General features: G+C 39.6%; 1 protein-coding gene across 1 annotated transcript in view; it reads right to left on the bottom strand.

Moving 5' to 3' along the window:
- KALRN (kalirin RhoGEF kinase) overlaps positions 1-15,698 on the bottom strand; it is a 966,578-nt gene that overhangs the window by 455,038 nt on the left and 495,842 nt on the right. The window contains exon 11 of the mRNA XM_027845153.1: positions 164-355. Coding sequence (XP_027700954.1) covers positions 164-355 — 192 coding nt within the window. The remainder of the gene's footprint in view (positions 1-163; positions 356-15,698) is intronic.

The raw sequence follows: 15,698 nt of genomic DNA, 5'->3' as shown, positions 1-15,698 counted from the left end.
TGTATATATGTCATATTGGAAACATAAATATTGCAATAGACTAGCCCCTGAACCAGGTGAGGACCCCCATGGACCTATGGCTCCCATGGACACCTAGGGCTACATGCAACAGCTTGCTCTTTTGCATGGGTGGGCACAGTTGTATCCCCTTTCCCCCTCTTACCTCTTTGGTGTGTGTGTGAAAGGAGACAGACATATCCAAGAGAAGCTTCCGCTGCTCCACCCGGCGCACAAAATCTTGGATTCGGACTTCCAGGTGCCGAGCTGCCTTGTAGATCTCCTCTGGGTCACATTCTCCAGTCTGTGCCAGCTGCTCGGCTGCCTCTAGGAGCTTGTCTGCATTGGTGTATGTGTTCTGCAGGCAGACAGAAGTGGGGGACAGTCACCACCAAGATCCCCAGACTGAAGCTGTCTCCCCAGCACGCTTCCTACCCCAACACCCCCGGTACAGAGCTTCCCAAAGCTTCAGACAAGAAAGGTGGGAAAAGCACTGGATGTACCCCAAAATTGGCAAAAGAAGAGGCACCTACCCACCTCGGAGCTCCCACACACTGTCTCTCAGTCAGCTAAGCAGCTTGCCTGGCTAATGAACACAACTGTGCACTTGCTATTTTTCCCATCCCTGGAATATCTCTGAGACAGAGCATCTCTTGAAAGAAACAAATGGACAGGCGGGAACCATGATATCCTTGATCCAGTCCCCTCCCCCATTAGGAAGCCCCATCACTGCTATCACATTTCAGGTTGGAAATGCCTCCTCCAAAAGGACTGGATGGGGGGAACCCCAGAAGCACAGTCACTAGGCAATTTCTCCTTTCTTTTTCAAGTTTCCTACAATGTCTGGCTCTTATCTCTTTTGGATTTGAGCTGTATCTCTGGAAGGGTAGGATAGGGGTCAACAATGTTGACTGAAAGAAGCATCCAGAGCCTGTGTGAAGAAAGGCAGGAATGGGGTCTTACTGTTTGTAGAAACTTTGAACAAGCAGCCAGTGATATTGCCTCTCTCACATCATGTCTCCACCCTCTAGTTTGGCCATATGACACCCATTCTCCAGAGCAGTGACAAATACAACAAAATCTCAATTTTCTGTCATAGTGGTGAGAAAGTTAAGCTATTGAGAACACTAGGTAACCTGAAAGTCATTTAGATTGGTCTTTTGAAATGATTATGTGACTTTTCCCTAGTGGGTTTCCCTGTTTTTGCTAATATTGGCTTAGGCTAAAATTAAAAAAAGAATTTTCATTCTCCTGAGCATATGGTGACTTACAATTGGACGGGAAGGTGGCCCAGATATACTCCCTAACCTTGTTAGTACCTTTCTGATGATAAATGGCCAATAAGTATTGGTAGGTAGGTGGATGCTGATGAGGAGGTCTGTGTAGGAGGGAAGCCAGTCTCTGATGTGAAAATGGAAACCAGAATGTGGATAATTGAGAGCCAGTTTTAATGTACTTCACTTTGCCCATGAAGAAACAGCCTAAAATTCTCATGGTTCAATTGAGGTGTCATCAGCTATGACAACTGGAAGGAAACTTAGAGGTCTGCAGATCAAAGGATCCTAAAAATCTATAGAGCTATAAGGGACCTCAGAGATCCTATACTCAAACCCCTTATTTTATAGCTAAAGACACTGGGGCCCAAAGAGATTAAATGACTTGTTAAAACTCATACATGCAGTAAGTGATAGAATCAGTATTTGAACCCCAGTCTTCTTCCTCCAAAGTTGTGTTTTTTTCTATCATCATCATCATCATTGTTATCATCATCATCATCATCACTATCACTTATAAAGAGATTTAAAGTTTGCAAAGAGCTTTAAAAATATTAACTCATTTGACCCTCATAACCATGGAGGTAGGTGCTATTATTATCCCTGTTTTGTTGATCAATCATTTTTCCAGTCGTGTCCAACTTTTCATGACCCCATTTGGGGTTTTCTTAGCAAAGATACTGGAGTGGTTTGCCATTTCCTTCTCCATCTCATTTTATGGATGAGGAAACTGAAGCAAACAGGGTTAAGTGACTTGCCCAGGATCGCACAGCCAGTAAGTGTCTGAGGTCAGATTTGATCTCAGGAAGATGAGTCTGACTCCAGGCGTAGCACTTTATCTACTGCACCATCTAGCTGCCCACATCCCCATTTTATTTATGAAAAAATTGAGGTAGATAGAGTTTAAATGGACTGCCCAGGGTCACACAGCTAGTAAGCATCTGAGGCTAGATTTGAACTTGTCTTTCTGACTCCAGGATCAGCACAGTATCTATTGGGCCACCAATATGAAATGGCTTTCACACCATGCTGCCTCTCAAGCAATCTAATTCAACTCACTGGAAAGTATTCCTAATCTTCCCACTAGTCCTCCAGGGCCCCAAGCTGTCTCTCATTCTAGGAGGGCTCTGGAGAAGTGCAGTATTTCACATATGAAGAAATAAAAGCTCAAAGTCATAAAATGCATGGCCCAAGGTAACACAATCAGTGGCTATGCCTGGGTCCTACCTCCTGACTCCCAATTCATTGCCTCTCTTACATAATAAAATAACCAGTGTTTAAATAGCACTTTATGGTTTGCAAATCTCTTTACATAAGTTATTTCATTTGATTCTCAGAACAACCCCGTGAAGTGGGCACTATTATCTCTATTTTACCAGTGAAGAAACTGAGGCTATGGGCAGGTTAAGTGACTCGTCCACAGCCAAATATCTAAGAAGGACCCACTGTACTACCTGGCTGCCATCACATCCATGATGCTGCCACTTGTCAGGGTATCCAACCTTAGACTTAACTAGATACCACTAATTAACAAACTTTCTGAAGCTGAGGAAATCATTTTTGGGACTTGGCCCCCAGGACTATGTTAATGTAGGTCTCTTAGAGATGGAAGAAACCCACAGGAAATACATCTTTACACAGTCCGGAAACTTCCCAGGGAAAGCTTATCCTCTTACAAGACTACTTTGACTCCTATGAGGCCTGGCATTTTTGGGTAGTTGAGTTATTTGGAGGGATGATTTAAAGAATTCGTTAGTTCTCCGGCTTTGAAATCTCTCTTATTAGCTTCAAATTCTACCATTAGAGATTAATTCTAAGTTAAGGCACTGCTCCAGCCATGCAGTCTCTTTGAAAATGCCATATTTACCTATTATCAGTCCTTAATACGTTAGTGTGAATTAGATTACCAGACTGTTACTTGGGTAACAAGGCACTTGGGAAATCAGCTATACCACTGAGGAAAGGGAGGAAGAATACTAAGAGTATTAAGCAATGATTTGTTACAAAGAGTTCCCCCACCTTTTCTCTCTCAGGTAATTGAGGAGAGAGAGCCTATGAGGAAACAGAAGCTAGCAATAGTGATGCCAAAAAAGGGGCCATTTTAACACTTTTTTAATGTACAGAAGACAAAAGCAGGAAATTCAGAAGGATGCATGGATAAGCAGGATAATTTTGAAAACAACATGTAGAATTTACCCATGCTTCAATTCCCCTGGACTCTCTCAGGCATCCTCCTCCTTCTCCTAACCTGCTACAAATGAGGACCCCACCCGTTTGGTGCAGTTTGAATTTGAGGTGCCAATAAGACATCTAGGCAAAGATGGCTAGCAACAAGTTGGGTGGGAGTATAAGCGAGACCCTGGGAGCAGGAATATAGATTTAGTCATCATCTACATAGGACTGTAATTGAAGCCATAGGAGTGAGTGAAATCATTCGACTGGAGACCTATTTAAAGGTCTCTAAAATCAGGGGACAAAAAGGATCCATTTGGGGGTAGATGACGCTGGACATGAGAAATTTGTTAACTTTCCATATCTGGAATATATAAAAAGAGAGAGAAGAGGCGGACACAGATGAGGAGAGGACCAAGGGCAGACTTTAGGAAAGAATAGAAGTTTGAGTGTTAACTGTTAAAGAGAGTTCTGAACTTTAAATAAACCCTGAGTTTGGAAGAGCCTTCCAAGAATTATCTGGTCCCACTGTCCATATGCAATAGTATCTCTCTCTCTCTCTCTCTGTCTCCCTGTCTTTCCCTCTCTGTCCTCCCTTTCCTATCCTTTTCTCTCTGTCTCTCTCGGTCTCTCTCTGTCTCTCTTCTCTTTCTGTCTGTTCTCCCTCTTTTGTTCTCTCCTATTCTCTTCTCTTTTCTCCCTCTCTCCCTCCCCTTCCTCTTTCTCTGTCTCCATCTCTCTCTGTATCTCTGTCTCTGTCTCTGTCTCTCCTTCCCGCCACCACCACATTTCTGGAAAACTGGAGTAACCAAACTCACACAGATGATTCTATCTCCTATCCTTAATAGCCCCCATAGATTCAGCCTGCTAAAATCTTTTGGCAATTGGCCTTGATGTCTAACTAGAGACCCCCCTGCTGCAGTCCTTGGCCCCCTGCTTTTTGTTTTATGCTCGGTAGAGATACAGAACATTCCAGAATGACGTCTCTACAATGTACAAGCCTCTTGTCCAGCTTCCCCATGCCAATCCTCCTCTTCTATGAGGAAGAATAGAAGATGCATTTTGAGGGCTCAGGGATAGAAGAAGCAACTGATTATTAGGGCACTCATTAGTGAATTAAAAACTCATGCAAATGAGTCTCCATTATTTTCTGGTCAAGTGCCCAGGTACTTAGTGTAACATATCCATTGAGCCTATTTGTACCTCTCTCTGAGGGCAAGTGGCCAAGTTCTCAAGACCCTCTTTTACAAAAACGTGATTCCTGAAGTCTGCAATGGAGGGGCAGAAGGAGTGAGGTCTGAGAGAGGCCTGAAGAATTCCGAAAGGCAGTAACAATAGGGTTACGTGGCTCTCCCCTGCATGTATACATGGATGTCTATTCCTGCAACTAAGTTATTCTGTGTAATAAAACTAGGGGCTACATTTAGGAAAACAGGGGGTGTCTAATTAAGCTTTTCTCAGTTAGCACAGCTGACCCAATCGGGACAAAGGGACACGGAAGAGAAGAGTCACTTAGACCAGGGGAGTATTACAGAAAAAGAAGAGGAAGGCAGGCATTGCCTATGGACTTGAAAATTTAATGAATGGCATCTAATTCATATACAAAACCTAATGTAAATGAGGATCTAGTATTCTCAGGCCAAGGGATCAGGCCCTTGGCACATATTCAGCCCGCAGTGGGCCTTGCTGGACCTTGTGTGGACTTAATTCCTCTAAGGAATAGAATAGGTCTCCAGGAGGGACCCGGCCATGCTTCACTTGATTCCTTGCTTCTTGGCCATTGTCTTGGCAGCCATTTTGCCATCTCCAAACTACCCTCTGCCCCCGACTCTCTATCTCGTTCTAGAACCACAATCCAATGAATACTACCATTACTCCTGGAAAGGGTGTGCCACTCCACTACTCACCTAGAGCTCCCTTTGCCATCCTGAGAACTTTCCAGGTCTGTAGATCCCTTTCCTTGCCACCAATCCCTTCCATGGGTTGGAGTGTAAACTCCCTGAGCTAAGAGACTGTCTTTGCTTTTGTATTTGTATCCCTATTCCTTGACACACAGTAAAGGCTTAATATATGCTTTAAAAATTAATTCATTCAGGGCATCAATAAGTCTTTTAAAGCTAATATTGAGTATTTTAAAATTCAGTTTAGGTATTGCAGGCTCCTAACCACTCAGCACAGACCCAGTGTTGGCTTCTATCAGCTTTTTTCCTTCTTAATCTCTGACAAGAAAAAAAAAATGTTGACTGTTTACCTGGCTGGACTGCCATATTCTGCCGCTTCTCAGTCAGGGCCAGCTGCCTATCCAGAAATATCCTAGCTCAGAGGAGAGACCTTTTCTTTCATCTTCCATGCACTGGCTGAACTGGGGATATGCTTAGGACAAACATGCTACACAAGTTGAGGAAAGGGGAATAAAGTTTGCAAAAGGTGTCAATGGCATTCATTTGCATCTTTGAGGAGCGTCCAGGCTGGTGTGGGTCTAGCACATGGTAGGTGCTTAATAAATACTTGCTGAGTATCTGATGAATATGTTCTTGCTTCGCACTCAGGAAAGTCATTTAGCTCATTCTCTGTGCAACTTATTATTATACCAAGGAAACTGTGAGCTCTCTAAATTCCACTTCATTTATATTGAGAATTCTTAGCCTGGGATTCTTGGACCTTCCAAAGAGGTTCCTGGGTAAATTTCAGGGGGTGGGACATTTTAAAAAATATTTTTTATATTTTCAACTTCAATGTCCAACCTTCCTAAACTCAAGATTTTTCTCTGTAAACCTGCCCCTCTTTCTGACCTCAGTATTTCCTTCTATGACACTATTGATCAGTCAGTCAACAAACATTGCACTACGCGCTAGGCACCGTGTAACACACGGCGCATACAAAGAAAGGCAAAAGACATTCATTTGACCTGCGAATATGATGAAGACACGAAAATATAAAATTGACTATATCTTAACAGTTTGTTTTCATTGTTTTAGTCATTTTCAGTTGTGTCGGACTCTCCATGACCCTTTTTGGGGTTTTCTTGGCAAAGATACTGGAGTGGTTTGCCATTTCTTTCTCCAGCTCATTTTATAGATGAGGAAACTGAGGCAAACAGGGTTAAGTGATTTGCTCAGGGTCACACAGCTGTATCTGAGAATCAGAGTATTTAAGGTCACATTTGAACTCAGAATTTCCTGACTCCAGGTCCAGTACTCTATCCACTGTGCCACCTAGCTGCCCCTCTTAGGAGTTACTGACCAGTTACTGACATGGGAGTCATTTAAAAATCAGCCATCTATATGATATCAGATCCAACTGATTAGAACAAAGGTTAAAATCAATACCAAATGAGAAGATAAAGATAAAAAGGCATTGTGCCATTGCAACAGCTCCCACCAGACCAATTTAAAGGTCTCTACAATCAGAGGACAAAAGAGATCTTGTTGGAGATAGATGTTGCTGGGCATGTGGAATTTGTTAACTTTCCACATCTAGAATGTACAATTAAAAAATAACTGTTCTACTTCTGAATAGATGCATTAGGAAATGGAAAATAAAACATGTAATACAAAATGTTATGGGATATTAACTGCAGTGTAAGAAATTGTGAATATGAAGCTCACAGAGAAACCTAAGAAGACTTACATGAACTGATGAAGAGTGAAATAAATAGAACCAGGAAAGCAGTATATATAATGACTACAACAATGTAAATGGAAAGAGCAAAAACAAAATGGAAAAAATGAGAGGATGAATCCTGTGTAATAAAAATAACCAAGAGTTGAGAAAATGTACCTCCCCCCATTCTTTGAAAGAGATGGGGGACTATGGGTATGGAATGCTGCATATGCTTTCAGGCTTTTCTGATGTTTCAATTGATTCTGACGAACTCTTTTTTCTCTTAATCTTTATTACAAGGGAAGGTTGGTTGGATAAGGAATAGAGGGAAGTGTCCATTCAGAAATGAATGTGATGTAAAAATAAAAGGCATCAGTAAAACTTTTTTAAAAAGTAAGACCAGGTAACTATCCAGGAGGTCAAATATTTCCCAGGTAACAGGGTAGAATGAAAACATCATGGAATTTGGAGCCAGAAATACAATGTTCAGATCTCAGCTGTGCTGTTTACTAGCTATGGGACCTCCGGCAAGCAATGTGACTTCTCCAAGCGTCCCTTTCCCAATTAATAAAACCATGGAGTTTGACTATACATAATCTCTAAAGCCTTTTTGTATCCAGCATTCAATGTTCTTATGATTAGGGCTTGGCCAGCTCTACATGAGGATAACAAGTTCCAAAGTTGGGGGCTATCTGTCTGAATCTATAGTAAGAACCAAAGGAAACCAGAATGGCAGCCAAGAGGGCCCCAGGTGGTTCGGGGTCAAGATCCTTTCTGAACTTAAAAGCTAGCCTTATCACATTTGCAAATACAGTAGCAATTGTGTACCTTTTCTATTAATAGAAGACAGCCCATTTTAAAAAAAAAATTAAAGCTTATTTTTTTCTGCAAAGTTTTATTTTTCATGCAGTCTGTCTTCATGGATTTAAAAATGTTTTTCAGGTTTTAGAAATTTATGCAGGAAATGAAGTGGCCTTTGCCTATTCCTCTTACTGAGTCTCATGTTCTCCCAACCTCCTTTCTTTTAAATATAAACCTTCAAAGGGGCTTCTAGAGCTTTGAATTTTGGTTTCAAATTGCAGACAAGGGAGCTGCATACAGTCTAGGACTTAGGAGAAAAAGAAGAGGATAGATAAAATGTATTATCTTAGTTGAGAAACAAAATAATTTAATATAAGAAATAACAAATATATAAACAAATAAAATATATAACAATGATAAATATAAACACATAAGTATAATAAACATAATACTTTAAGTCCAATTTAAAATCATTGAGTTTGAATAGTAGGTTTCCTGGAACTCTTTGGAGTAGTCAGTAGAGCACTGGAGACCTAGGTTCAAATCCTGCCTCAGGTACTTACTAGGTATATGACGCTAGGCAAGTCACTTAACCTCTTTCAGTCTATGTTTTCTCATCTGTAAAATGTGGAGTATTGACTCAATGACTTCCAAGGTTCCCTCCAGCTCTACACTTATGATCCCTTGTTGCTGTGATTAACAAAAAAAGTTTAATTAGAACTATGAGTGTTGCTGTACTCTGCCCTGGTCAGACCATATCTATAGAATTTGTTTAGTTCTGAGCATCACATTTTAGGAACAGCTCGAATAAACTCAACAGTATCCAAAGGAAGAGGGTCAGTGGAGGAAGGGATCTCTAGTCCCTTCCAGACCAGAATTGGTAGAAGGGACTGGGGAAATGAAGCCCAGAGATGGGATCACTCTCTTTGGATGTTTGAAAGGCTGTCAAAGTTAGGGACTGGAATAGGGATTAGACCTGTGATTTCAATGGCTCAGGGAAGCTCCCAGGTGAGAAAGCTCCTTCTATTAATGCAGGTAGCCACCTTCAAGACTCATCTTCCTGAGTTTAAGTCTGGTCTCAAACACTAGCTGTGTTTGGACAAGTCACTTAATCCTAATTGCCTCAGTTTCCTCATCTGTAAAGTGAGCTGGAGAAGGAAATGTCAAACCACTCTAGTATCTTTGTCAAGAAAACCCCAAAAAGGGTCACGGAGGGTCAGACAGGACAGAAACAACTGAAAGACAACAAAAGCCACTTTCTCTATAATTCATGGTCTTAAAAAGTTGCCTAGAGCATTGAGAAGAGAAAAGACTTGCCCACACAGAACCATTACGCATCAGAGATGGGACTTGAACTCAGGTCTTCCGAGTTTCTAGAGTGGTTCTGTCTCCCTGACAACATATCTATTTAGTCCCATATTGAAGATACTGCTGACAAGAAAAGATGTACTAGGCAGAATCTGCAGAGAAGTAGACTTTGGCTCATTGAACAGAAAAAACTTCTCAACGAATCAAGCTGTCTAAAAGTAGCATCGGTTGCCTTAAGAGGGAGTGCTTTGTACCATACTGGAGATCTTTTTGGAATAGATTTTAATTTCTATAATTTATTTTTACATAGTGCTGGGTCTGAAGTCAGGAAGACCTGAGTTCAAATCTGGCCTCAGATACTTACTATGTGACCCTGGGCAAGTCATTTAACCTCTGTTTACCTCAGTTTCCTCTTCTATAAAATGGGGGTAATAAAAGCACCTATCTCCTAGGTTTGTTGTGAGGCTCAAATGGAATAATAATTGTAAATCACTTAGCACAGTGCCTGGCACACTGTAAGTGCTATATAAATGTTAGTTGTTATTGTTATTATTATTATAATAACTTAGATTTCCCATCACCTGTATCCCTCCTATTCCTTAGTCATCCTTTATAACAAATAATAAAAAAAAAAGAAAAAGAGGAAGCAGAGGGAAAAATCCCCAGCAATACTGATCAACATATTGGAAAAATTGATATTAAATATAATATTCCACAACCACAAACATGGACTTCTGCAAAGGAATGGGGGGAAGGTGTCTTTTCATATGTCTTCTTTGGGGTCAAGCCTGTCCTTTATCATTTTGCAACATTCAATTCTGATAATTTTGTGGTTATTTTTGCTGTTGACAATGCTAGAGGCACTATGTATATTGTTTTCCTGGATCTCCTTACTTCTAATCTGGATCAGTTCATGGAAGTCTTTTCATGATTCTCTGTATTGTTTGTGGTCATTATTTCTTACAGCAAAGTCATATTCTAAGACATTCATAAAGCACAATCTGTTCAACCATTTCTCAATTGATGGACATTCACTTAAAATTCAGGTCTTTGCTACCACAAAAAGTGCTACTTAAATATTTTGGTACATATGGAATGTATCTTTTTTTTTTTTTGTCAATGAACTCCTTGGGGCATATGCCTTGCAGTGGAATTTCTGGGTGAAAATATTTGATTCATCTGATTTGCTTAATTCCAAACTGTTTTCCAGAATGGTGGTATCAATTCCCAGCCCCACTGATAATACTGTTAGTGATTTGGAGAATTCTTTCATTTAATTCTCTTTTTAATAGTATGCAATTTTTTTTTGCTGTTTGTTTATGTCCATTGACCATTTCTCTGTTGGGCAATACTTTTAGTCATATATTTTTGTGAGTTGTGCACATACATGGTGTCCCAAAAAGTCTTTTTTCAGTTTAATCTATTCTGCATTGACTTTAGGAACACTCCATATATCAGCTACCAAACTCTCATCAGAGATATTTGATATAATGATTTTCCCAGTCAGCGGTTTCCCTATTCATCCTAGATGCATTGATTTTGTTTGTGTAAAAGTTTTTCAATCAAAATGATCTATTTTATCTTTTATAATGTCTCTTGTTTGGCTAAGAATTCCTTCCTTTCTCCATAGCTGTGAAAGGTATATGATCTGCTTCCCCTCTAATTTTTTATGTTATGACCTTTAATAGTGATGTCAGGTACACGTTTGAATTTATTGTAGAATATAGAGGAAGATGTTGCTCACTGGAGATCCTTAAGTGGCAGCTGGATGCCTACTGCTTGGAGATGTGGTAGAAGACATTATTTTTCAGGTAGAGGTTAGACCAGATGACCTCTAAGGTCACTTTCTACCATGATGTTCTGTAATCTGAGTCATAAGCATCTTTATGAATGACTTAGATGAGAGCCATAGAGAAAGCACCTATCAAATTTCAGCTAGCAAGGGAGAGAGGGAGAGTAAGGAGTGAGAGACAATTTCCTAGATAAAGGAATCAAGAGGGAGACAACCTGATAGGCTAGAATAATAGATTAAATCTAACAAGATGAAATTTAATAGTGGTAAATGTGAAGTCCTTTGACAAGGTTTTAAAAAAGCATCAGCAAAAATCTGGCTAGATAGCCCATCATATAAGGAATCTCATAAAGGTTTTAGTGTACTATAAGTTCAATTTGATTTAAAAGTAAATTTGATTTTAGGCTGCCATTCATATTTTAGTTCTTAATTCTCCTTAGTAATTGCTTAGCCTAACCTCGGGTTTCCTCTTGGGTTTGAATAGCACTAACCCCAGTGAACCACAGCGTCCAGAACAAGGAAGGTGATGGTGTCATCACAGCTTGTACTACATCTGGAGTATAGAATGATACTTTGTTACTATATTTTAAGAAGGACATTACACTCTGCCCTCCTCTTTTTCCTGTCCTGATAAACCACTGCTGAGATTATTAGACAATAAAGAGATGGGCCAGAAAGTCACAGGTAAAACTAATTGCCTATTATGCACCAGGCGTTGTACTAAGCATTGGGGATACAAGTACAAAGAATGAAATAATCCCTACTTGAAAGAAGCTTACATCTTAATGGGGAAGATAAGAAATTGGTATATAAATACATGCAGCATAAATATAAGATAAATATAAATATATACAAAATAATTTAAAAATAAGTTCGTTTGGGAGGGTAGAAAGGATTAGAATTTATTGTTTGGAGATTAAGTGTGAATCTTCTGTGTTTTGCATTTTCTGTCAGGTCAATAAAAAAATAAATAAAAATAAAGCCTCTCCTGTATTTGAGGCTTACATGGGTGTGGAAAGTCTTTTCATTTTTTCTGTAGAGGCCATGACAAATTATATTCTGATGTTCCCAAGGAAAATCTTGAGTGGGCACATAAGTCAAAGAGAGATGATTTGTAAAAAATGCCCCAAAATTTGAACCCAATTTAAGTAAACCTAGATCAATGTTATTTCAATGCTATGTAACTTTTTTTTTGTCCTGAATAACCATGAGGTGTGAGAAGAAACAGGTAGTTGAGAACAGGAAAGTTAGAAGCACAAATAGGGGGTGGGAAAGGTTGGGAAAATGGGAATGGCTTCTTTTTAATAAACTAGTAGTTAGAGCTCTCTTAGCAAGAGAGTTAATGCTGACAATAGAACAAAGCCTCCAAGGACTTTTGAAGCCAAGCTATTTCAGAGTCCCAAAACATCACAGTCAAAATGGAACCATGCATAGGTGCGACAAAGAATTTATAGTTAAGAGATTAAGGAGTTAGTAGTGCTGTTCAAATCTAGGTGAACACCCAGGGTCAAGCTAAGCAATTATTAAGAAGAATTGAGACCTAACATATGAGGTAACTAATTGTATTTGGAATTCGTATTTTAAAAATGTTCCTCTAAATTATGAATCTTATTTAAATATGGTGCTACTTTTGCTTAGCTGATTTAATGAGTTATATTTGCACTAATAGCTAATAATAAGAGCTTAATATTTATATAGTCTACATATATAATCTCAGTTGATCCTCACAGCAACCCCGGAGGAGGTGCTATTATTATCCTTGTTTTACAGATGAGGAAACTGAGGTAAACAGAGGTAAAATGACTTGCCCAAAGTTAATGTTTACAGCAGCATTCAAACTCAGAGCTTCCAGACTCCAACACTATATTACACCACCTACTATGATTAAGTGAGAAAGTATATTTTTTGACCCACTTAATCCCATTTATGGGGAGTCTAATCATGAGGTTAACACTATGGTACCAGAGAAGGTATGACTTTTACAACTTACAATGCTTTGCTGAAACAAAATCTCCTCATTGGAAGGAATTTTACGGTGTTATTTGCCTCCTTCCTCACTTTGAAGAGTAAAAGTTGGGTGGATGGATGCTAAGAGTTTCTTTAGGGTTAATCTAGCTAAAGGCTTCCTATAAGACCTCCTAAGAGAGACAATGATAGCCCAGATTCTGGTGTTGATTGTTCAAACCTGAGGAATGAACCTCAGAAGAAGTAACAAGGGCTCAGGGCAGAATTGATCTGTTTCCTTTTTATTAAGGTTTTATTTATTTCTTGCTTTTATTTTGGCCAGTCTGCTTTACGTGGTAGAAAATGCTACCCAAAGATTGCACCTCTCCCTACCCAGTTACCTATAAAGACTAAGCAAGAGATGATGGGATAAGAGAATTCAAAGTCTTGATCCTATCAACATTAGGGAAGGCAGGGGATAGCTGGAAAGTGTGCAAGGCCGAGCAGACGTGTGACCATGCAGAAGCCTCAAGTGGGGAAAGGTGAGTCCAGGGGCCATTATGGTCCCTCTAGGTCTTTTCTGGTGGGCTTCATGCTGAGATCAACATTACTTAATACTGAATGATCATTTGGAAAGTCTTTCTATTCAGTATGCTTTAAGTTTAAAGGGGAAGAGATGTTATAAATAGCTTCAAATTACTGTGTGATTTTCCTCAAAAGAGGTTGTTCCCATACTTATCTCCAAGATCTAAATTTACATATGTGAATACATACATACATATACATATATGTAATATCTATATTTACATATTTTTTTAAACTGGACCTGTGATTCCACTGGGACAGGGAACTCCTGATGATATGAACTTCCCTCTCCCAATACAGATTGAAAATTGCTCTGCAATTTATAGTTATATGCTTACTCAATAATCAGCTCTGTTTGGTCTAGACTTCATGGTCTACCAAGCCAAACACTCCCTGGTATTCTCCAGTCCCCTTTACAGCTTCCTTTTGTGCACTGTAGATTGTAAGCTCCTTGAGGGCAGGAACTTTCTTTTTCTTATTTTTATCCTCATCACTTAGTACCATGCTTGGCACTTTAGTAAACAATTAATAAATGATGACTGAATTGAATTATAGTCTTACAGAGTTGATTTTGGTCACTAAGACGTTAAGGGGCTTCCCTAAGATTATATGGTCTGTCTCAGAAGCAGAATTGTTACTCAGATCTTTCCTCATTCAGAGGCTGGTTCTCTATCTACTACCATCTCATGCCTAATCCCAATTCTTACATACTCTGGCCTTTTCTCTGTTCTTCTCACAGGACATTCCATCTCCTGCCTCCACGAGTTTGCACCAACTGAGCCTGATGCCAGGTATGTTCTCCCTCCTTACCTCTGTTAGCCTCACAGAGTCCCTTTCTTCTTTTAGTGTGTACCACCTTCTACATGGAGTCTTCCTAATCTCTGACTCCACCCTTGCCCCTGATGTTAGTGCCCTCTCTTCCAAACAACCTTTTATTGAACTACTTGTTATATATTTTATGTGTCTTGTATATAATTTGTGTATAAGTGGCAGTTAAGTGATACAGTAGATAGAGTTCTGGCCTTGGAATTGGGGAGATCTGAGTTCGAATATGAGCCATTTACTAACTATGTGATCTTGGACCAGTCAACCTCCCTCAGCCTCAGTTTCCATCTGTAAAATGGGGACAATAATAACACTTACTTCACAAAGTTATGGCGAGGATAAAATGAGATAACATTTGTAAAGTACTTTATAAAACTTAAAGTCTTATATAATTCCAACCATTATTACTATATCTTTATTTGCCTTCTGCTGTATTTATGTACTTGTTTCTCCATTAAAATGTAAGGGAAAACAAGGGGGGCAGCTAGGTGGCAGAGTGGATAGAGCCCTGGCCCTGGAGTCAGAAGGACCTACGTTCAAATCCAGCCTCAGACACTAACCAGTTGTGTGACCCTGGGCAAGTCATTTAACTCTAATTGCCAAAAAAAAAAAATAAGGCAAAAAGTTAATTTAATTTACTTTCTTTGTATCTGCAGCACCTAGCACAGTGGCTGGTACATAGTAGGAACTTTACAGATGCTCACTGATTGACTGATTATACAAACTTCAAAATACAAGCCAACTGAGCTCAATGTATTGGCAAACTTTAGGTTTAGGATGGGCATTTTTCACTCGACTTTGAATTGTGGGGAATTCGTCCTTGAAGGAGGAAAGTCACATAGCCCATGGCTTTGGTCTTGGTTTAGTGGAGCCAGTACCTTCTCTCTGTCTTGTGGACACTTCACAGGGTGTGGGGCAGGGCTGTAAATCACAATTATTTCTTTACTCCCTTCTGGTGGCCTTGTCCCTATCCTCACATCCACCTCTGCACTCCTGGCTCCTGACCTTGGATGATGGACTTCTGATTAGTAGTAGTGGAAATTCACCGTTGTCAAGATATACTAACTAATTCTCAGCCTTCTTCATACCAGGCCTGAGTACCCTCCCTCCCTCCCTCCTTTCCTACTCTAGTTCTAAAAACAGTAACCAAATCAACTCTACCAAAATACTCCAACTTTATCCATCTTTATATATCTAGCCCTATTTACATATCTTCATAATTTTATATATCTAGCCCTATTTATATATCTTCATAATTTTATATATCTTTATATATCTAGCCCTAATCTCTTTCCTGAGCTATAGTCCCATATCAACAACTTCCTCTTGGATCTCTTGAAGTAGATATCCAGTAGGCACTAACATAACATGTATAAAACAGAACTCGTTATCTTCCT

Source organism: Vombatus ursinus, unplaced genomic scaffold (assembly GCF_900497805.2).
Source record: "Vombatus ursinus unplaced genomic scaffold, bare-nosed wombat genome assembly UNPS02014959.1, whole genome shotgun sequence".
Lineage (NCBI taxonomy): Eukaryota > Metazoa > Chordata > Mammalia > Diprotodontia > Vombatidae > Vombatus > Vombatus ursinus.
Note: the sequence above shows the minus strand (reverse complement) of the source record. Positions and strands in the feature narration are given on the sequence as shown.